This window comes from Suillus paluster (genome assembly GCF_016628075.1).
Source record: "Suillus paluster strain FC165 chromosome Unknown EDB91scaffold_93, whole genome shotgun sequence".
In the NCBI taxonomy this organism is placed as follows: domain Eukaryota; kingdom Fungi; phylum Basidiomycota; class Agaricomycetes; order Boletales; family Suillaceae; genus Suillus; species Suillus paluster.
Window position 1 is genome coordinate 94,877 of NW_024537653.1, and position 23,968 is coordinate 118,844.

Sequence of the window (23,968 nt, forward strand, 5' to 3'; positions counted from 1 at the left end):
GACCCCATCCTGATTGCAGATGACGCATCTCCTATCTTCTGGTGGAGCTTCTCGATCCAGGAGGTGATGGAGATATGATTCCTGCCTTGGCAGCCATTGCCTGAGGTAGTCATTCTGACTCTGCATTTTTTAATACTTAGCTATCATTTGAACGACATTCCAACATTTTACATGAACTTGCCATTGTTTTTGGGAGTTGCAAGGGCTCAAATGCCCCTTGGTCTTGCTCATAAGTATTGTCAGGAAAGTCTTCCCAAGGAGGTGGGGCCTGAACAGGTTCAAGTGTTGGTGATTCCAGGGGAGAGTTAGGTATGGACCTGTAGGCATGTTGTCTCGTGCTGGCAAGTGGGACCTTGACCCATGTCTTCCTACCTTTGCTGCCCCTTGCTTCTACCCTGTGGGATTTCTGCAATGGGGTGCAATGACCTATCTTCATTTTATTTTTCAATGTTGCAAGGAAAGCATTAGCTCAGGAAGGTCAAACGAATTGTCATTCCATCATTGTATTATGCAGTTTGGTTGGCTCATTACCAATTCATTTCCATGAATGGCATTGCATCCGTTATAGGTAGATTAACCAACTGTTAGGCTTTGCTCAAAGTTGAACTCACGACCATTATTACTTCCACTTTGCTTATCCTCAGCCCATTCTGCAATCTTATTCACCATGGAAAGATCAGGTCATTCCACTCAGTTGAATTCTGGAAGACAGAGAACACATCAACCACAGTCACAGAAGCTCACGGAAAATGAAATTTCAGAGCTGAAGAACTACCTTCCTGAGTGGACTTCTGCATAAAGGAGCGAGAAATGGGGAGTTTTCAATGCCATAGCTTGAGTGGCCAGGTTATTTGCTCCTAAGGTCAACCAAGGACAATGGAAAAAGAGGAAGCAGGTGATACATCCTTGTTGTGTTGAAAAACTCGATTTTTCATGTCTGATTCTTCCTCTGCCTCTTAGATGTATAAAACTTGGTTGTTCAACAACAACAAAAAGAAGGAAAGGAAGGACATGATTAAGTATGGGAGGAAATGGGCGCCTGGGCAGGTGATCTATCAGCAGAACAGAGAGGAAGTGCTAAAGAGGATCGAGGACGAGTTCGGGGCAAAGCCAGGAGGTTGAGACATGTTCAAGCATTATCAAGCTGTGGTGAAGAAAGTCATGGCCGATTTGTCCGAGGATGAGTTGGAGAAGGTGAAAGAAACCGCTGAAGAATGGTCCAACAACTTTCCTCCTCCTTAGATACAGGCGCAAGTCGCCCATAAGAAGGGACCTGTATATATGGAGCACTTTTCGAATGAGATGTGGAGACAATGCGGGATGAGAGTGTTTGTGTTGTCGGCTTGGAAGAATGAACACGGAGAGGTGCTGTTCGGGATGTCAGTGAATTTTATCTGTCATTGCAAATATTTGGTCTCAACTTATTTCACACAGGCACGATGACAACAAGGCATTAGGGGATGGGGACAGCTTCATGAAGACGAAGGACTGGGAGGACATAGAGCTGGTTTGGCAGGAGTATGCGCAGGAACAGTTTGGTGAGTGTTCCCACTGTGAAGATGAGAATGATTTCATTGATCATCAGGATCATAGGTGGTGAGGCACGGGATGGAGGGCAACAGGTGAAGGGAGGGCAAAAAAGAATGAAGAAACCAGTGTTCAATCTGGAAATGGACGGGGATGGGATGCCATTGCTTCCGGACATCACAGAAACAAAACTTGAGGAGAAGAAGGCCATAGTGAGGGTTTTTCTTACAAAGCACTATAGTGAGTCTGGCTTCGCAACTTCCTAAGAGAATCTGTTTAATGGAGGGTACAGGGATCTGTTCTGGGATTGACAAGGCCGTCGTGCTGTCCGGCGGATGTAAACTTGAAGGAGCCTTCCAAGTTGCAAAATTGGGATACCACTGCCTTGCTCAATTTCTGGTATGCTCGGCAGAAGATGGGTGAAGGTCTGACATTCCTGTTCAAGGCACAGAGGAACAAAGAAGGCGACATGGTAGATTCAGTTGTATCCGAGAAATCACCTCCTCATCTGAAGCGTAAGAGGGTGATGATCTGGAGACCTTGGGATTCATCAACGGAATCTGAGAGTGAGGCTGAGGGCCCTGGCAATGTTGAACATGAAGTTCCAAAGATGCAATTGAGGCACCGGCGAGAACAACTCGGAGTAAGTCAGTGCAACAACCATCTGACAGAGTTACTAGAGCAAGGGGCAAAAAGTAACATACATGTACCATTGTCTCATATGTCACTATCAATGTTATTCAATCGGTATTCAATTTACATGTGATGTTAATGTGGTCAAAGATTCTGTGGTTCACTGAGTAATTTGAACAAATCACCATGTACTGAGTTCCGGGTAACAAATACCAAGTTCCAGGTCCAAATACCGAGTTCCGGGTATCGATTACCAATGTCCAGGCATCGAGGTCTGGGCAGGTACTTGATTCACGGAACTTGGTATTTGTTACCCAGATCTCGGATCTCAGAACTCGGAACTCAATGCCCAGACCTCGATACCCAGAACTCGATATTCGGTGTTGGGTACTCTATGCCTGGAACTTGATACCCAGAACTCTTGATAGATTACTTATTCTACATGGCAGTAATGTAACACCTCCGTGTTCCAGTAATTTACATGTGATGTGACTATGTTATCAAAGATTTGGTATTTTACTGAGTTGGTACTTTACATGTGATGGTATCAAAAATTCAGAAGTTTAGTTTTGGTTTTGTTCTTCACACTGATGAATCATGGAATCTACCACCTTGAGCATTTCGATGCTTGCCTGTTCAGCTCTTCTCAGCCTCTGTAGCTCAGCATCAGCCCTCCGGAGCTTGTCAGATGTATCCGCCCAAGCAATTCAAAATGGTCGCTCGGCCACGAATGAGTAGTGGTATGGAAGGGGCTGGAAGACCTCCATTATCTTGTTTGTAGCTGCTGAGTCTATCTTGAAGGGATTGCACTGAAATGAAGATAAGAAAATGATAGATATATTAGTATGCCAGATACTCACATCTGGAGTGTTTGAATGACCCTATTGGCCAGAACTCAAGAACCATCGCAAACAAATCTTCATTTGTGAGCTCCAGATGTGCTGGATTGCATTCGGCGGGTCTCTCATTTGCTTGCAAGATAAATTCAGTTTCGATTGAAAAATGTGTTGAATTTACTTACATGACATTGAAACTTCAGATGCGACCAGAGACTCACACCTTGCATAGATAGACCCCGGCTCATCATCACAATCAATCAGATCCTCATCAGGCCCAAGGTACAAGTCCGGGTTGATGTACTGAACTGGTTGATCGTATTGAGCCGGAGGTAATTGATCAGTACAAGTTTAGTGAGCATGCATGGTAATATACAAGTGATAAATGTACCGGGGATTGCAGCCAACACGCCTGGACCACTGGAAGACACGGAATCATCTTCTATGTCGTCATCTGGCCCAAGGTATAAATCATCTAAGGCATATAAGCTAAAAACATAAATAAGGCATAGTACAAATAGATCTTACCTGTTGATGTCCGGGACTGTGTTGAATCATCTACGTCCATTGAATAATACTCGGTTGCCGGAGGATCATTAAATCTGACTGTTGGATGTGAATTCATCTTGTGAGGGACGGAAGTACTGATAATTGATTGTGTACTTAAAGTTCAACTGAAGTCCAGCAACTTCCGAAAGTTGAACCATTGCCAAACAAAGCCAAACAAATCAACAAAGTTTTACATGGCCGTTCAACTGCCTGTTTTCCCTCTGAAACTTCATCATTTTCACATCTGATTCAAAGATTTACACATCTTTCTCATCATTCAACATGTCCACTGCAGCTGAAACCTCTTTTGCCGAACTTAAGGCAATCACTAGGCAGATTGTTGACATTGTCTGCATGGCTCAGCTGCTCCCACCCGGCAACAGCCACTTGGCTCTGAAAGCACAAGTCACTGAACAGGTGGTATGTGGTTTTTCCTTTTTTTCTTTTCATTTCCTCTAATGTCTGGGCAGGCTAAGGCCGTCCGGGACCATGAGGATGCACCTTGCATTCTGGGCATAGTCTTGTCCTGCTCCAAGGAGTTACTTTGCATTCGGCAGGTGTCCCCCCAGGATTCGCCCGACTGGCACAGCATCAGCCATAATGATTGTTGCCTCCAGAGGCACAGCTGGCGCCACAAGGTCTCCGCATGGGAGGCTTTAGGTGACCAGACATTTGATCTTCCCGTTGATGCCCCCAAATCCCCTGACACTGTCGTGGTCGACCTTCCCTCCCCACCTGTCATCGCTGGCAGCATTGCCAGCCCATTGTTCAGTACTATCAACGAGTCCCGGGAGAAGCATAAGGATAAGGGTAAGGGTAATGTGTTAGATGCTGACCTGGAACATGAGGTGGACGGGAGTAGGAAGAGGAAATCACCCCTGATTTCAGGACCCTTCTCCCAACCGCCAAAATCCGCGATGAAGAGTCGCAAGAGGGCAAAGTCAGCTCGGGTTGTGAAGTCAGCTGAGTTTGTGGAGTCCGAGGATGAACATGTGGACAAGGTATGTCATTCCGTTTGTTGTTTTCGTTGTCACTCATTATTTTGCAGCCGGCTGCGCAAGGAGGGCCGGTCATCTTAGTTCATAGTCTCACCTCAGTCTCACCCCAGATCCCCAAGAAGAGACCTTTTGGCCCTGTGAATGTATGTCTAATTTATGCCCGCATCACTCCTGGTCATCCATACCGTCATCAGGTAATTGCCAGAAGGCATGCGGACGTCGCCGGGCAGACGGACTCGACGTCCAACACCCCCATGGTCACCCCAGTGGTGGCACCAACTGTCATCAATGGCCCTGCTGGAAGCCCTCTGGAGGTTGTTGAGCACTCGGACTTGGTGTCCAATACCCCCGCGGTCACCCCGGATGTGGCGCCAACTGTCATCAATACAGATGACATTCTCATTCCCGGACCCATGAGTACTTTGAAAATTCATTGGGCATCCTTCAACTAACTGAACAAACAGAACAACCCATGCTGGGCTTGCAACAATGTGGAGTTGCCCTGCACGACCCGGTTCGACAAGAGGACTGGGAAAGGCCTTCTCTCCTGTGTTTTCTGCAACACAAAGAAGGTAAAGTGTTATTCTGTCACCCTCAGAAGTCCACCGAAACGGTCGTGGGGTAAGTCGACCACCCGGAAGGCCAGGTCCCAGACACCTTCCAAAGGTCCGTCCACCTCCCAACCAAAGGCCCGGGCCTGCAGCCAATCTCGTGGTGTAGCTGGAGCTACCAGTGCCGGTGCTACCAGAACTGCCAGTGGGTCTGCTGCGACCATGCCTAAGACGCACGGTTGCAGCAAGACAATAACTGCTGTCAAGGCACCTGCCCCACCACCTACACCCTCACCTGCACCAGCTCAGTAAGTCTTTCAAATTTATCATCATCATCTTATCATATTGCTTTGTAGCAATTGCGTCTTCGAGTGCCTGCGTGCCTCGTGGGGCTCTTGATGTCCCCATGCCGGACCTCCATTCCATGGCAATGACTATTTGCGATAGTGCCGGACGCATCAACGCTCTCAAGGATCTTGTTGCCGAGCAGGGCAGACGTATCAATACCCTCACAAGGCTCCATGAGAGCCTTCAATGCGGAACCATGGAACCCCATCCCTCATTTCCCCTGCCCACTACTCCGGCAATTGCAACGTCTTTGTTGCTTGATCAATCCGTCGCTGGAACAACGTCACCCTCCCAATCCGCACTCCCTCCTCTCATCAATCTTTCAATGGCAGTGTGTTAGGTACTGTGCTGGCTCAAGAGGCAGAGGGGTCGGGGCTTGGCTTCAGCTCTTGCGCTGCGCCCTTAGCCAAGTATGTGCCCTGAATTTGGAGCGGGTCTGACGTTGTCCGACAGTAGGACAAGTGGACTGCTTGGGTCCGCTTTGGGGGTCGGGGAGTAAGAGCTGCTAGCGGCAGACCCACTAGGAGCGGAGCGGAGAAGGCGGGGAATGATGCAGAGGATAGGAGAAGGGGTGAGGTAATAAGGGAAAGACTTAGAGCACGGCTCTAAGTCGGAGCGGAGGGTTGGAGGGTCGGAGGTGACAACAAGTTGAGACTTGTGTCCAGAGGAGGCAAGGTCCTACTGAGAATTCTCACAGGATATAACTGCGAGAAGACAAGTAATATTAAGACTAAGGAAAAATATCTAAGTACATGATATGTTATATACTTCTATGTATGAGGCAGTGACCAGGATAACTATGTAGTAAAGCTATGTACCAAGGATATCATTTGTAAGTACTTTACATAGGAAAGACATAAGTCAGGGCGGATATCAATATGTACGCGTCGGATCAGTGATTGAGTGGTAATAGGAATTACCGGTGATCCGGAAGTAATGGTCTAAGTACCAAAAAGGAAAGCATATATCTAAAAGGGGAAAGAGGTCCAGTTGAATGGAGATGTTATGGAAGGGGACCGGTTGAGTGGTCGAGCGGAGCGGATACAAATGATGATCGGGTGGAGCGGAGGATGAATGGAGTGGAGGGGGTCGGAAAGTGGAGCGGATATTGATATTAGGGCGGTCGGATCAGGTATATGACACAGTGATGGAGCCCACACCCTCGAAAATTGAGGATCCCTCTGCCATCAAGGGTCTTTCATTTGAGCCGAGCCAAGTTCAACCAGCCCTGGACCCATCACCTACTCCCCCAACTGCTGGAGCCATTTTGGTGCTGGATGATCCACACAACCTTGTCCCAGAATACAATTCTGCTGATGAGATGGATGTTGAGGTGAAGGTTGAAGTTGAAGGTGGTGATGAGGGTCATCTGGGCGAGGTTGACATGTCTACATAATTTGGTAGTTAGATTTCTGTAAATGTTGTTGAAATGCATTGTACCTCTAGCATACCCAAAGAATGAAATCATTGAGTTCCGGGTAACTAATACTGACGTCTGGGTAACATCCATTGACATCTGGGTAACTGATATCGAGTTCCGGGTATTTCATAAATTGGACAAATCACCAAGTACCGAGTACCGAGTTCCAGGCATTGAGTGCCAAGTACCGAGTTCTGAGTACTGGGCATCAAGTACCGAGTTCCAGGCATCGAGTGCCAAAGTACTGAGTTCCGAGTTCCGGGCATCAAGTTCCAAGTTCTGGGCATCGAGTTCCGAGTTCCGGGCATCAAGTTCCAAGTTCTGGGCATCGAGTTCTGAGTTCCGGGCATCAAGTGCCAAGTACCGAGTTCCAAGTTCCGGGCATCGAGTTCTGAGTTCTGGGCATCGAGCACCAGAACTCGGAACTCAGAACTCGGAACTCGGAACTCGGAACTCGGAACTCGGAACTCGGAACTCGGAACTCGGTACTTGGTGATTTGTTCAATTTACAAAATGTTGTATTTTAGTTTTGTGTTTCGGTGCTCGATGCCTGGAACTTGGTACCCGGAACTCGGTACTTGGCACTCGATGCCTGGAACTCAGAACTCGATGCCCGGACCTCAGAACTCGGTACTTGGCACTCAATGCCTGGAACTCGGTACTCGATGCCCGGTACTCAGAACTCGGTACTTGGCACTCAATGCCTGGAACTCGGTACTCGATGCCTGGTACTCGGAACTCGGTACTTGGCACTCGATACCCAGAACTCGGTACTCAGTACTTGGTGATTTGTCCAATTTACAAAATACCTGGAACTCAGTACTCAGTATTAGGTACTTGGTGATTTGTCTAATTTACAAAATGTTGTATTCAGGGTTTTGTGTTTCTCATTTCGGTGGTTGATGATAGGTGTATGCACTCATACAGTGGGTATGTACTGGTGCCTACATCAGCACACTGATTAGTATGTTATCCAACTATCTCAGCCCACTGATGTTTATAACACTCATTCTTCTGGGCCCACCTGTGTATATGATATCAACCATCTCGGCCCACCTGTCTATATAATATACTACTACCTCGGCCCATATGTCTATATAATATACTACCACCTCGGCCCATATGTCTATATAATATACTACCACCTCGGCCCATACGTCTATATGATACGTATCTGGGCCCACCTGTATATGTGATATCCAACTACCTCAGCCCACCTGTCTATATAATATCTAATAAATCGCTCTCTTGGCCCACCCGTTTATATGATAACAATTACCTCGGCCCACCTGTCTACATGATATACCCCTAAGTCGACCCACCCGTCTACACAATATACTACTACCTTGGCCTACCCATCTATGTAATATACCCTACATCGGCCCACCCGTCTATATGATATATAATAAACTGCTCCTCCGGCCCACCTGTCTATATAATATACTACTACCTCGGCCCACCCGTCTATATCATATATAATAAACTGCTCCTCCGGCCCACCCATCTATATGATATATAATAAACTGCTCCTTCAGCCCACCTGTCTAGATAATAATGTCACTACATTGGCCCACCCGTCTATATAATATAAATCTCTCTTCAGCCCACCTGTCTATAATATACATGTCCATCCTACTCTACATATTACCTAGATGGGCCCACCCGTATTCATTGGTAATAATATCCCTCCCGGTCCATCCGTTAACATCAAGGATATCTTCATCATCAGCCCATGGTCCGCTGGCCCGTGTTATATGGGATATTATGCATGTCAGTTGCCTTGTATAATATGGAGTTTGTTACTGAAGGGGCTCGGCGAACTGCAGCTTGTGGTAAACGAGTCTGGTTGGGGTGAGTCTGTACTGCTAGTGGTTGAGTTAGCTGGGATATGAGAGGTCTCTGTTGAATAAGAGGGTTAGTCAACAGCTGCCTGAATACTGGATCCATGGCTAGTATGTTATCGATAACGGTGTAAGGAGCAAATTCTACTACGACCTCAGCACGATAACGGCCGATTCGAGTAGTGAGCCTGTAATGTTCAGTTTGACCCGGGGGAAGCAGAACAAAGCAAACCGAATTGCTGCCTCAGTATAAAATATGAGGGGTGCGACAACAAGTCAGAGGGCGGCCGATCCAATATATGTTCAGCGTGAACAGTCACCCGTGAAGCCAATCAACTATGATTGCTACTGACCGCTATGCGGTGTGCAAGTGAGTGCGGCCGACCGAGGTAGTTTGATAAAGAACAGAGGTTCCAAAGAGAACGTGCAGACAGACACGGGAATGAGATTGGAAAGGAACGGAACACAAAGGACACGGCTTCTGAGTGAGAATTAACTGCATTGCAACAATGGGCGGGCACTCCTTAAGTACAAAATCGACTACTAGGTAAGTAATGGAGATAATCGTCACTTGGGATGCCCGGGCTACCTCGCGGTTCACTAGAGATATACGCGGGACATGCGGTCGATCATCCGTGACATGTATGGGGATATTTGAGAGTAAGCCGGTCCGAGCCGCTTAAGGTGACGTAACAGGGGAGTTTGAGAGGTAACGGTACTGTATTTTGTCAAATAAACCAAAGAGGAATATACTACGCACCAGTGAACAAGGATGGATGGATATGGGGTTCGCCTGAGTACCTGTGAGCTAGAGGGGCAAAATATGCGCGCAACCGACCGATGATACGCGTTGATTCTTCATCGGCCGATTTGCTTGCGCGAGCGGCTTGAACGCATATGAGTGGGACCATGATCGGCAAGGAGTCGGATAGAGCGGGGGGGTCGAGCGTATGTTGCCATAGAATGGCAGAGTGAGGAAGTACCATGTCGGCGCCGATCCGCGTCCTACAACGGTCAATCTTACCAAGGGCTTTCAAGCTCAGCTTACATCTCAGTCACACTCGTGCCACTGACAATTTTCAAGTTGGTAAAATTTTGTTCAAATGTTGGTTGCTGAACAGGCTCTTAGTGTAGTTATTTGAGCCAAGCAAACACAAACAGGAGGAGCTGATAAGAATATAATATCTCAGTCTCAAGTAAAGGACTCAATGTAACTAGTATAGTACCTGATAAGAATATAATCTATGGGTATGTTAACTCGATTTACATAGACAGGAAAACTAGGTACTCACATCTCAGTCTTGAGTAAAGGACCGAGATGTTCTAACAAAAACTCGTAGGTTTATAGTAAGTAGTTTAGCAATAAATAAATATACAGTAGCTTAGGAATAGACAGTTCAATATTAGTATTCTCGGCCAACGTCTATGTGTCGTTCTCTGCATTCTCGGGTTGCGCTCGTACTGTCTCACTTCACTATCTCTTGCTCGTTCATTCCTGAATCCAACACTCCCCCTCGAGTGCAATCCAAGCTCATTAGCCTGCATAACTTGTGAAGTTGTGGGCGTGGTAGAGTTTTGGTAAAAGTGTCTGCAATATTGTCATCAGTGGGGCAGTAGGTTAGTGCAAACATGCTGTTCTTGATGTGAGCGCGGATGAAGTGGTATTGAAGATCAATATGTTTGGTGTTACAGTAACATGAGCGTTACGCATCATTTCATTCTTCGGACTCGTCTAGACCTGAACCATGGTTATGACTATTCTACTTTCATCTCTTCCTTACGGCTTCTACCGCACCCTATGCCCTTCCCCTTGTTTCGGTTCTCTCATTAATGGGGATTCCCCATGCCCTTTGCCCTTACCGCTCAACCAGTACTTCTTACCCCTTTTAACTTATGACTCACACAACCCATGACCCTTACCGCTAACTTGGTATTGCCTCCGCTTACCCTGTACCCTTACCGTTCCCCCGGTATACTACCCTTACATATATATATATCTCATCTGTACAGTAGATAGATTCTCAACTTGAATCTACTCGGTTCTCATCTGATCTTGTTGTTGGGACTGAACTTCTCTTGCCAAAGAGAATCCCCTCTGTACAAAGAACCATCTTCCCTTGAGTCAATACTCTTGAGTTGAACTCCGTCTCTTGGATCGCATCCTCGAGAAACTCCAATCGACTCTACGCAAGTAAGGGTCTCAAACCCTTACTCAGACTTAGCGCAGGCAAGCTCCTTGCTGGGCTAGTGCCGAAAGCCACGCTTCGAACACCCCTTGCGGGTTTAGCGTCGCCGGATCTCATCCAAGAGGTTACACGTAACACTTGGTATGGGATTGAAACTTGTTGTTAGATGTGAGCGCTATGGCGGCCTGGTTGTCGCAGTATACTGGGGTAGGAAGAGGGGGTGACTCTGTCATATACCTGATCTGACTGCTCCCATATTAATATCCACTCCACTTTCCGACCACCTCCGCTCCATCCAATCACAATTCGCATCCGCCCCTACACTTCCGCTTGACTGCCCGACCGGTCACCTTCTAGAACATCTCCACTCAACTGGAACCTCTTTCCCCTTTTAGATATATACTTTCCCCTTCAGTACATAGACCCTTACTTCCGGATCACCAGTAATTCCTCTTACCACTCAATCACTGATCTGATGCGTACATATTGATATCCGCTCCGACTTATGTCTTCGCCTGTGTAAGTACTTACAAATTATATCCTTGGTACATTGCTTTACAACATAGTTATCCTGATCACTGCCTCATACTTAGAAGTATATAACATATCCTGTGCTTAGATATTTTCCCCAGTCTTAATATTACTTGTCTTCTTGCAGTTTCTACTTGTGAGAATTCTCAGTAGGACCTTGCCTCCTCCAGACACAAGTTTTATCTTGTTGTCACCTCCGACTCTCCACTCCAACTTAGAGCAATGCTCTAAGTCTTCTCCTTACTTCTCTGCCCCTATCAAGTATTCCCCCTGCTCCTATCCACCCTCCACACTATCCTCCGCCTTCTCCACTCCGCTCCTAGTCGGCCCACCGCTAGTAGCACTTACCTCCTGACCCTCAAAGCAGACCTAAGCAGTCTACTCGTCCTATCGTCAGACCCACTCCAAATTTGGGGCACGTACTTGGCTAAGGGCGCAGTGCAAGAGCTGAAGCCAAGCCCCGACCCCTCCGCTTCTTGAGCCGGCACGGTACCTAACAGACTCATACAACTCTTCGATCAGTAGTTGCAGGTATAGGACCTCTCGGTTGTTCTGCCCGACAGGAGGGAGGCAGGAGACTACTGTGGTCGGAACCAACAGTAGAAGCGGAGTAGAAGGGACTGCTTGGATGAAGTCTGAAGCAGAGCGGAATGGAGGGGACGGATGTGCAAGAGTGCAGGGATCAGTTCCGATGTGCAGGAAAGGCAGCTGACGCGCAGGGAGTTGGAAGAACGGGGGAATGGGGGAATGGGGGAATGGGGGAATGGGGAAGTGGAGGCATGGAGGAGTGGAGGCATGGAGGAGCAGAGGGATGGAGAAGTGGAGGAACAGAAAAGCAGAGGAGCAGGGAAGTGACCGACCTAGGGAGTCAATCCCCTAGGTCGGCAAACAGGAGTTTGACTCGTGTTAAGCCTAAGTCAAAGGACAGAAGAGCAGGGCTTAGAAAAGGTAATATTCAGAGTGAGTATCTACAGACAAATGTACATATGTTTATATACTCTAAGTTGATGAGCATAGCATAGCAGAAGGCTATGTGCTGAGTGTACAGGATTACAATAGGATGACTGAGACATACACGAATAAGGCTCAGGGAACAGTATGTACGCGATGGACCAGAATCGCTAGAGTATAGGGATTACCGGTGATCCAAAAAGCAGAACTATGATACTAAATGGGGATAGGACCAGTTGAGTGGTTCCTAGTCTAGGAGTGAACCGGTGAGGCGGTCGAACGGACTAATAGTTGGGTGGGACAAGACAAGCGGAACCAAGCGGGTCAGAAAAGCGGAGGGAGTAGGAGTAGGGTCAGGCAGACCAATAGGGCAGAGGAGCAGAACCCCAGATAGGGTCGGATGGAAGGGGTATGATGTCGGAGGACATAGGGGTAGTGTTGGAAGAGCGGAACGGGGTCGGGTGGAGGTAGCAGGGCTAATCCTGCTGAGATGCACTTTGTGCATTGTCGGAGAAGGAGGAATGGAGCGGATGGGGAAACAGGGGGTCAGACCAGCAGTAGGGATGCTTATAGGTGGTACTGGGGGTACTCGGATCCGGTATATGACAGCCAGAGCATACTGCTGCCAGTGAGTGATTGCCTCTTCATCTGCTAGATCTGACTCTGACGGGTCAAATACAGATTCGGCTGCTAGACTTGCTCTTTCTCCTTTGTTCAGCGTCGCATAGTACCCTGGTGGGGGTTGGACTTGAGTAGTTCTCGGTGCAGGTGGCGTTTGGAGTTGGTGGGACGGTCTGATTGGGGTAGTGGGAGGTTGGAGTGATGGAGTGACCGGAACGCTAGGTGCACTGGTACTATTCTGAGCGGGTTGGTTAGCGCTAACAGATAATGACTCCCCCTCGTTCTGGGCAACTTCGTCTACTATAACCCCAGACAGTGCAAACATCACATTCCTCTCAACTGACACCTTCCGCCTCAACAGTCAATAGACTCGATAACCCTTGCTTTCAGCATCTATACCAACAAAGAGTGCTTCCTCTGCATGCACCTCAAGCTTCCCCGTATGCTCCAGGTGTACAAAGACAGGACAGCCAAATTCTCGGGCCTGCAATAGATCTGGGATGCGGTTATTGACTAGCTTGAATGGGGTATGACATGGGATGGCGCTAGACGGTAAGCGATTTTTCAGCCATACTGCATAGCTAATCGCCTCCACCCACAGAAACTTGGGTAGGTCCCGTGCAATCAACATCGTGCGGGCATGTTTGATCAGAGTGCGATTGAGCCTCTCCACCACTCCATTCTGCTGAGGAGAGTCATGCATGGTCAGCTCATGAGCTATGCCGCGATCCTTGAGGTGCGCATAGAATTCTGCACTCAAGTACTTGCCACCCCTATCAGACCGAAGCATCTTGATTCAGCGACCATCATGTTGCATTGTGAGGTTGGCTTCATATTGGCAAAACGCATCCAGGGCTTTGCTCTTCTGTTTCAAGAAAATTATGGCCATCTCCCTCAAGTAATCATTGGTAAAGCTCATATAGTAGCTTGACCCTGCCAGACTGACTGTCTGCACCGGTCCCCAGAGGTCACTATGGATAACTTCACCATAAGTCTCTGCTCGTCTCTTGGATTCCTTTTGAAATGAGTGATGCACTGACTTCGCTTTTACACATGCATCACAGAATTCATCCTTCAAGGAGGCATCAAGCTCTAGGCTGTGGACAAGTCCCTTGTCAATGGCATGCTTGACAGCCGCCTGCGAGATATGACCAAGGGTCTTGTGTAGGTCATGAATGGTGAGCTTGACTACAGCTAGGTTGGCATAGTGCTTAGAATGCACGGTGACACTGTATAGCCCTTCAACTTGGGGAATGGTGGCTATTACAGTGCTGTCAGGTCCCCAGGACATGATCTTACAGACCTTGTCCTTAAAGTGATTGGCGAGACCACCCGCTGTTATACGACAGGTGGAGCCCCTTCAGTAACAAACTCTGTATTATATGAGGCAACTGATGTGCATAATATCCCATATAACACGGGCGAGCGGACCATGGGCCGATGATGAAGATATCCTCGATGTTAATGGATGGGCCAGGAGGGATATTATTACCGATGAATACAGGTGGGCTGATGTAGTGGTATTATTATCTAGACGGGTGGGCCGGAGGAGCAGTTTATTATATATCATATAGATGGGTGGGCCGAGGTAGTAGTATATTGTGTAGATGGGTGGGCCGACATAGGGTATATTACATAGACGGGTGGGCCGAGGTAGGGGGCCAACTTAGGGGGCATATTATGTAGATGGGTGGGCTGAGGTAATTGTTATCATATAAACGGGTAGGCCAAGAGAGCGATTTATTAGATATTATATAGACAGGTGGGCTGAGGTAGTTGGATATCACATATATGGGTGGGCCCAGATACGTATCATATAGATGTATGGGCCAAGGTGGTAGTATATTATATAGACGTATGGGCCGAGGTAGTAGTATATTATATAGACGGGTGGGCCGAGATGGTTGATATCATTCACATGGGTGGTGTCATATCCCATACCTCCAGATCCGGAATTCCGGAACCCCGCCACTAAAGTCCAGTCCTCTGTCCTGTTATTTTGCCCAGCACTCCACTCTCATCTCTGGACTCACCCCTATCTCCTTTTAGAATAGCTATTGCTCTGGTTACCAGTTAGGTCCTTTCCGCTATGCTTACTGATCTGTCCATTCTTACTTCATTTCTGACTTCACTGCTTTGATCTGTTACACTTACTAATAGACTTTCCATATGCTTCATACATAGCCTTTACCTTTACTGACTTATTTACTTACATGATACCTACAGTATATAAACCCCTGTAATACTCCGGAACTCCTCAGTTTGAATATCATCTTAGTTCTGCTCATTCCTACAATCTCCAGACTTGAGTCTCATCTCTTGTCCACCTCCAAGTCTTAGGGGTTAAACCTTAGGACTAATTCTCCACCTCTACCTTAGGGTAGTCTAACCTCTGTTCTATTTCTACTCCAGACTTCCATAGTAGCCTTACTCCGTTCCCACATAGTCTTCCGGAGTTCCGCCAAACTCTACCGATGTTTGTCCTCCGAAACTCCCCCAGACTTCCATCAGACTTCCCCTCTGCCCACTGGAAATTAAGGGCACGTACTCAGGTAAGGGGCACAGCGCACGAGCTGAAGCCGAAGCCCTTTGAGTAGTCTTTCCCTTGAGCACGACCTTAACAGGTGGGCACAGAAGAATGAGTGTTATAAACACCAGTGGGCTGAGATAGTTGGATAACATACTAATCAGTGTGCTGATGTAGGCACCAGTACATACCCACTGTATGAGTGCATACACCTATCATCAACCACTGAAATGAGAAACACGAAGCCCTGAATACAACATTTCATAAATTAGATGAATCACCAAGTACCTAGTACCAAGTACCAAGTTCCGGGTAACATCAATTGAGTTCCGGGTATTTCATAAATTGAACAAATAACCAAGGACCAAGTACTGAGTTCCAGGCACCGAGTTCCAGGCATCAAGTACCAAGTGCCGAAACCCGGCACTCAGCACTCAGTACTTGGTGATTTGTTCAATTTATGAAATGTTTTATTTTAGTTTCATGTTTTGGTGCTCAATGCCCGGAACTCAGTACTCGGTACTTGGTGATTTGTTCAATTTACGAAATACCTGGAACTCGATATTAGTTACCTGGATGTCGATAGATGTTACCCAGAACTCGATGATTTCATTCTTTGGGTATGCCGGAGGTACAATGCATTTCAACAACATTTACAGAAATCTAACACTACCAAATTATGTAGACATTTCAACCTCACCCAGATGACCCTCATCACCACCTTCAACTTCAACCTTGACCTCAACATCCATGTCATCAGCAGAATTGTATTCCAGGAAAAGGTTGCATGGATCATCCAGCACCACAATGTCTCCGGCAGTTGGGGGAGTAGGTGATGGGTCCAGGGCTAGTTGAACTTGGCTCAGCTCAAATATGAGACCCTTGATGGCAGAGGGATCCTCAATTGTCGAGGGTGTGGGCTCCATCCCTGCCATCGAAAGATCAATGAGAGGAGGGAGTGCAGATTTGGAGGGTGATGTTGTTCCAGTGACAGATTGATCAAGCAACAAAGACGTTGCAATTGCCGGAGTAATGGGAAGGGGAAATGAGGGATGGTGTTCCATGGTTCCGCATTGAAGGCTCTCATGGAGCCTGGTGAGGGTATCAATAAGTCTCCCCTGCTCGGCAACATGATCCTTGAGAGCGTTGATGCGTCCGGCACTATCGCAAATAGTCATTGCCATGGAATGGAGGTCCGGCATGGGGACATCGAGAGCTGCATGAGGCACATGGGCACTCGAAGACACAATTGCTACAAAAGAATAAGATAAGATGATGATGATAAATTTGAAAGACTTACGAGCTGGTGCAGGTGAGGGTGTAGGTGGTGGGGCAGGTGCCTTGACAGCAGTTATTGTCTTGCTGCGACTGCACATCTTAGGCGTGGTCACAGCAGATGCACTGGCAGATCCAGCAGCACTGGCACTGGTAGTTCCAGCTGTGCCACAAGATTGGCTGCAGGTCCAGGCCTTTGGTTGGGAGGTGGACGGACCTTTGGAAGGTGTCTGAGACCTGGCCTTCCAGGTGGTTGCCTTACCCCACGACCGTTTTGATGGACTTCTGAGGGTGACAGAAAAGCACTTTACCTTCTTTGTGTTGCAGAAAACACAGGAGAGAAGGCCATTCCCAGTCCTCTTGTTGAAACAGGTCATGCAGGGCAACTCCATGTTGTTGCAAGCCCAGCATGGGTTGTTCTGTTTGTTCAGTTAGTTGAAGGACGCCCAATGAATTTTCAAAGTACTCATGGGTCCAGGAATGAGAATGTCATCTGTATCGATGATAGTTGGCGCCACCACCAGGGTGACCATGGGGGTGTTGGATGTCAAGTCCATGTGCTCGACAACCTCCAGATGTCTTCCAGCAATTACCTGAGCCACCACTGGGGTGACCACGGGGGTGTTGGACGTCAAGTCCATGTGCTCGATGACCTTCAGACGTCTTCCGGCAATTACCTGATGAAGGTACAGATGACGGGGAGTGATGCAGGCATAAATTAGAATACCTTCACAGGGCCAAAAGGTGCCTTCTTGGGGACCTGGGGCGAGACTGAGGTGAGACGATGAAGGAAGACAACTGGCCCTCCTTGGGCAGCCAGCTGCAAAATAATGAGTGAGAACGAAAAAAATGGAATGACATACCTTGTCTTCATCTTCATCCTCGAACTCCACAAACTTGGACGACTTCACAATGTGAGCTGACTTTGCCCTCTTGTGACTCTTCATCACAGATTTCAGCAGTTAGGAGGAGAGTCCCAAAATCAGGGGTGATTTCCTCTTCCTACTCCCATCCGCCTCAGGTTCCAGGTCAGCATCTAACACCTTACCCTTACCCTTATCCTTACACTTCTCCCAGGACTCGGTGATAGTGCCGGAGGATGGGCCGGCAATGCTGCCAGCGACGACAGGTGGGGAGGGAAGGTCAATGGCGACAGTGTCAAGGGATTTGGGGGCCTTGAGGGAAAGATCGAACTTCCGGTCGCCTAAAGCCTCCCAAGCAAAGACCTTGTGGCGCCAGCTGTGCTTCTGGAGGCGAGGATCATCATGACTGATGCTGTGCCAGTTGGACCAAACCTGGGGGGACATGTGCCGAATGTGAAGTAACTCCTTGAAGCAGGACAAGACTATGCCTGGAATGCAAGGTGCATCCTCATGGTCCTGGACGGCCTTAGCCTGCCCGGACATTAGAGAAAACAAAAAGAAAAAAAGGAAAAACCACATACCACCAGTTCAGTGACTTGTGTTTTCAGAGCAAGGTGGCTGTTGCAGGGTGGGAGCTGCTGAGCTTCGCAGACAATGTCAACAATCTGCCTAGTGATTGCCTTAAGTTTGGCAAAAGAGGTTTCAGCTGCAGTGGACATGTTGAATGATGAGAAATATTTGTAAATATTTGAATCAGATGTGAAAATGATGAAGTTTCAGAGAGAAAACAGGCAGTTGAACGACCATGTAAAACTTAGTTGATTTGTTTGGCTTTGTTTGGCAATGGTTCAACTTTCGGAAGTTGCTGGACTTCAGTTGAACTTCAAGTACACAATCAATTATCAGTACATCCGTCCCTCAAACAACATGAATTCACATCCAACAGTCAGATTTAACGATCCTCCGGCAACCGAGTATTATTCAATGGATGTAGATGATTCAACACAGTCCCAGACATCAACAGGTAAGATCTATTTGTACTATGCCTTATCTATGTATTTATCTTACATGCCTTAGATGATTTATACCTTGGGCCGAATGATGACATAGAAGATGATTCTGTGTCATCCAGTGGTCCATATGTGTTGGCTGCAATCCTGGGTACATTTATCACTTGAATATTATCATGCATGTTCACTAAACTCTTACAGATCAATTACCTCCAGCTCAATCTGATCAACCAGTTCAGTACATCGACCCAGACTTGTACCTTGGGCCTGATGAGGATCTGATTGATTGTGATGATGAGCTGGGGTCTGTCTATGCATGTAGTGAGTCTCTGGTTGCATCTGAAGTTTCCATGTTGTTAAGGTCGTGCTCAAGGGAGAGGTTACTCAAAGGGCTTCAGCTTCAGCTCGTGCACTGTGCCCCTTACCTGAGTATGTGCCCTTTAATTTCCAGGGGACAGAGGGGAAGTCCGATGGAAGTCCGGGGAGTTCCGGAGGACAAAAGTCGGTGGAGTTCGGTGGAACTCCGGAAGACTATATGGGGATGGAGTAAGGCTACTACGGAAGTCCGGAGTAGAAGCAGAACAGAGGTTAGACTACCCTACGGTAGAGCCAGAGAATTAGTCCTAAGGTTTAACCCCTAAGACTCAGAGGTGGACAAGAGGTGAGACTCAAGTCCGGAGATTGCAGGAATGAGCAGAACTAAGATGATATTCAAACTGAGGAGTTCCGGAGTATTACAGGGGTTTATATACTGCAGGTATCATGTAAGTAAATCAGTCAGCAAAGGTAAGAGCTATGTACAAAGCATGTGGAAAGTCTATTACTAAGTATAACAGATCAAAGCAGTCAAGTTGGAAATGAAGTAAGAATGGACAGATCAGTAAGCATAGCGGAATAGGACATAACTGGTAACCGGAGTACTAGCTAATCTAAAAGGAGTTAGGGGTGAGTGCGGAGATGAAGGCAGAGTGCCGGGTGGAATAGTAAGACGGAGGATCGGACTTTAATGAAGTAGATCTGGAATTCCAGATCTGGAGGTACAGGATATGACACATGTCATGTAAGTAAATTCAACACATTTTTCGATCGACACTTAATTTATCTCACGAGCAAATGAGAGACCCACCGAACATGATCTGGCACATCCGGAGGTCACCAATGAAGATTTGTATGCAATGGTTCGTGATTTCCGGCCAATAGGGTCATTTGAACACTCCAGATGTGAGTATCTGGTATACTACTATATCTATCATTTTTCTTATTTTCATTTCAGTGCAATCCCTTCAAGATAGACTCAGCAGCTACAAACAAGAGAATGGAGGTCTTCCAGTGCCTTCCATACCACTACTCATCAAGGCTGAGCAACCATTTTGAATGTCTTGGGTGGATACATCTGACAAGCTCCAGAGCGCAGATGCTGAGCTACAGAGGCTGAGAAGAGCTGAACAGGCAAGCATTGAAATGCTCAAGGTGGTAGATTCCATGATTTGTCAGTGTGAAGAACAAAACCAAAACTAAACTTCTGAATTTTGATACCATCACATGTAAAGTACCAACTCAGTAAAGTACCAAATCTTCAATAACATAGTCATATCACATGTAAATAAATTGAACAAATCACCAAGTACCGATTGCCAAGTGCTGGGTTTCGGCACTTGGTACTTGATTCCCAGAACTCGGTATTTGTTACCTGGAACTCGGAACTCAGGCACTTGGTACTCGATGCCTGGAACTCGGTACTTGGTACTTGGTACTTGTTTCAATTTATGAAAAGTTGTAATTTAGTTTTGTGTTTTGGTGCTCGATGCCCGGACCTTGGTAATCGATACCCAGAACTCTGGTACTTGGTGATTTGTTCAAATTACTTTATAAACCACCGAATCTTTGACAACATATTAACATCACATGTAAATTGAATACCGATTGAATAACATTGATAGGGACATATGAGACAATGGTACAAGTACATTACTTTTTGCCCCTTGCTCTAGTAACTCTGTCAGATGGTTGTTGCACTGACTTACTCTGAGTTGTTCTCACCGGTGCCTCATTCACATCATTCTTCCCCCGGATACTCTTCGGGGCTGGCAGTGGAACTTCATTTTCAACATTGCCAGTGTCTCCAGCATTTAAGCCAGCCAGGAGGTCACCCATTTGTGATGTCAGGAGGGCACCAGATTTTGCAGGCTTGACCAGGCAAGGCTTGGAAATTGAACGTGGGACTACGGTTCCTTCACGTGCTGATGCGGGACCCACAGCTCTTCTGGATCTCCTTTGCGGGGATCTACCATCAGCTGAATCAACATCAGCTTCATCGTCTGGATGAGTATTGCCCTCGGCATCACTCTTGCATTCGGTTGATGAATCCCGAGGTCTCCAGATCATCACCCTCTTATGCTTCCAATGAGGAGGTGATTTCTCAGATACAATGGAATCTACCATGTTGCCTTCTTTGTTCCTCCATGCTTTGAACAGGAACATTGGACCTTCACCTGTCTCCTGCCAACAGAAATTGAGCAAGGTGGTGGTATCCCAATTTTGCAACTTGGAAGGCTCCTTCAAGTCTACATCCACCAGAAGATACTTTCTGGCCACAAAGTCATCCTGACTTTGTATGATGGCACTCCATGGCACGATAGTGCTTTGTAAGAAAAGCCTTCACTATGGCCTTCTTCTCCTCAAGTTTTGTTTCTGTGATGTCCAGAAGCAACGGCATCCCATCCCCATTCATTTCCAGATTGAACACTGGTTTCTTCATTCTTTTTCACCCTCCCTTCACCTGTCATCCTCCATCCCATGCCTCGGCACCTATCATCCCAACAATCAATGAAATCATTCTCGTCTCCACAGTGGGAACACTCACCGAACTGTTCCTGCATGTACTCCTGCCAAACCAGCTCTATGTCCTCCCAGTCCTTCATCTTCATGAAGCTGTCCCCATCCCATAATGCCTCATTATCATCATGCCTATGTGAAATAAGTTGAGACCAAATATCTGCAATGACAGATAAAATTCACTGAAATCCCAAACAGCACCTCTCCGTGTTCATTCTTCCAAGCCGACAACACAAACACTCTCATCCCGCATTGTCTCCACATCTTGTTCAAAAAGTGCTGCATATATACAGGTCCCTTCTTATGGGTGACTTGCGCCTGTATCTAAGGAGGAGGAAAGTTGTTGGACCATTCTTCAGTGGTTTCTTTCACCTTCTCCAACTCATCCTCGGACAATTCGGCCATGACCTTCTTCACCACAGCTTAATAATGCTTGAACATGTTTTGACCTCCTGGCTTTGCCCCAAACTCATCCTCAATCCTCTTTAGCACTTCCTCTCAGTTCTGCTGGTAGATCACCTGCCCAGGCGCCCATTTCCTCCCATACTTAATCATGTCCTTCCTTTCCTTCTTTTTGTTGTTGTTGAACAACCAAGTCTTATACATCTAAGAGGCAATGGAAGAATCAGACATGAAAAATCGAGTTTTTCAACACCACAAGGATGTATCACCTGCTTCCTCTTTTTCCATCGTCCTTGGTTGACCTTAGGAGCAAATAACCTGGCCACTCAAGCTATGGCATTGAAAACTCCCTATTTCTCGCTCCTTTATGCAGAAGTCCACTCAGGAAGGTAGTTCTTCAGCTCTGAAATTTCATTTTCCGTGAGCTTCTGTGACTGTGGTTGATGTGTTCTCTGTCTTCCAGAATTCAACTGAGTGGAATGACCTGATCTTTCCATGGTGAATAAGATTGCAGAATGGGCTGAGGATAAGCAAAGTGGAAGTAATAATGGTCGTGAGTTCAACTTTGAGCAAAGCCTAACAGTTGGTTAATCTACCTATAACAGATGCAATGCCATTCATGGAAATGAATTGGTAATGAGCCAACCAAACTGCATAATACGATGATGGAATGACAATTCGTTTGACCTTCCTGAGCTAATGCTTTCCTTGCAACATTGAAAAATAAAATGAAGATAGGTCATTGCACCCCATTGCAGAAATCCCACAGGGTAGAAGCAAGGGGCAGCAAAGGTAGGAAGACATGGGTCAAGGTCCCACTTGCCAGCACGAGACAACATGCCTACAGGTCCATGCCTAACTCTCCCCTGGAATCACCAACACTTGAACCTGTTCAGGCCCCACCTCCTTGGGAAGACTTTCCTGACAATACTTACAGTGGCTCAAAAAACTGTCCACATGTTTGTGCTATTTTCACCATTTACATTATTGTATATGAATGGACAGGTAAACCAAGGATATGCCAGTGGGGTACTCTGTAGTACTCCTTTGGGGCATGAATTTGAGCCCTTGCCCGTGGGAATCCATGGTAATGCGGTGGCGCTATAGGCCTTACAAAATGATGACTCATGTGGACAGTTTTTTGACCCAAGTATTTTACACAGATAATTAGGTGTTCTAGTATTTTGTGTGACTTCCCTTGGCCTTAATTACTGCCTCTATTCTTCTAGGCATACTTTCAATCAACTTCTGACAATCCTCTGCTGTAATCTTTCCCCACTCCACTGTGACTCTCTCCCATAACTCCCATACTCCTTTAGGAGGGTGTTCATAGGCTAAAAGCTTCTTCTTGAGTACTCCCCAGAGATGTTCAATGACATTAACATCAGGGGATTGTGCTGGCCAGTCAAGGAGGTGAATATTGTGCTCTTCAAACCATTCTCTGGCTCTTCTGGATGTATGCTTGGGATCATTATCCTGTTGGAAAATAATGTCTTCTTCATCAATTCCTGATTCTGCCATGCTAGGCAGCAAGTGGTGGTTGAGGATGTCCACATACTGCTCAGCATCCATCCTCCCCTCAACTTCTGCAAGCATTCCCACACCATTCCACCCCATACATCCCCATACCATTAGAGAACCTCCTCCAAACTTGAGAGTTCCATTGATCTCTCTATCTGTAAGAGGGCCCCCCTTCTTTTTCCACACATATACCTTCCCATCTGACCCAATTCTATTGATTTTGGTCTCATCTGACCATATGACCCGCTTCCAGTCCTCTACAGTCCAGTTTTGATGGGCTAGGGCAAAGGCTAGTCTTCTCTTCCTATGAGTGATGGAAAGAAGAGGCTTTTTCTTCTTTGTTATAGCCCTAAGATTGGCTTCCTTGAGGACATTCCTCACTGTTTGTGAAGAAACTGGAGTAGGGATGATGGAATTGATATGATGAGTGACTTGGACAGCATTATCAGCCTTTCCTGTGGTAATATGTTGGATAATGACCCTCCTATCAGTAGAGGTGAGTTTGGATGGACGACCTCCACTGGAGTTTTCCTTGTCTGGGTG

At 46.8% G+C, this 23,968-nt stretch overlaps 4 protein-coding genes across 4 annotated transcripts; 2 read left to right on the plus strand and 2 right to left on the minus strand.

Annotated features, from left to right (window-relative positions):
- Positions 1-1,125: 1,125 nt before the first annotated feature.
- EDB91DRAFT_1253836 (uncharacterized protein) lies at positions 1,126-6,838 on the plus strand (the record flags this gene model as incomplete). The annotated part of the gene is made up of 14 exons (XM_041323711.1): positions 1,126-1,194; positions 1,249-1,379; positions 1,435-1,538; positions 1,594-1,767; positions 1,820-1,926; positions 1,973-2,170; positions 3,801-3,965; positions 4,016-4,546; positions 4,594-4,686; positions 4,738-4,960; positions 5,008-5,092; positions 5,142-5,402; positions 5,467-5,773; positions 6,575-6,838. 14 exons carry the CDS (start codon positions 1,126-1,128, stop codon positions 6,836-6,838), a joined length of 2,712 nt encoding a protein of 903 aa, XP_041171865.1.
- Positions 6,839-16,196: 9,358 nt separating this feature from the next.
- Positions 16,197-18,376, minus strand: EDB91DRAFT_1253838 (uncharacterized protein; the record flags this gene model as incomplete). Its single annotated transcript, XM_041323712.1, has 9 exons — positions 16,197-16,771; positions 16,820-16,957; positions 17,012-17,079; positions 17,129-17,213; positions 17,261-17,471; positions 17,522-17,614; positions 17,658-17,735; positions 17,838-18,188; positions 18,239-18,376. The coding sequence occupies 9 exons, from the start codon at positions 18,374-18,376 to the stop codon at positions 16,197-16,199; spliced, it is 1,737 nt and encodes a 578-aa protein (XP_041171866.1).
- A 124-nt stretch (positions 18,377-18,500) lies between these two features.
- On the plus strand, positions 18,501-19,308 carry EDB91DRAFT_1253839 (uncharacterized protein; the record flags this gene model as incomplete). Its single annotated transcript, XM_041323713.1, has 5 exons — positions 18,501-18,681; positions 18,735-18,818; positions 18,869-18,975; positions 19,029-19,213; positions 19,275-19,308. The coding sequence occupies 5 exons, from the start codon at positions 18,501-18,503 to the stop codon at positions 19,306-19,308; spliced, it is 591 nt and encodes a 196-aa protein (XP_041171867.1).
- A 1,327-nt stretch (positions 19,309-20,635) lies between these two features.
- Positions 20,636-21,907, minus strand: EDB91DRAFT_1086379 (uncharacterized protein; the record flags this gene model as incomplete). Its single annotated transcript, XM_041316035.1, has 4 exons — positions 20,636-21,231; positions 21,531-21,634; positions 21,741-21,826; positions 21,875-21,907. 4 exons carry the CDS (start codon positions 21,905-21,907, stop codon positions 20,636-20,638), a joined length of 819 nt encoding a protein of 272 aa, XP_041171868.1.
- Positions 21,908-23,968: the final 2,061 nt, after the last annotated feature.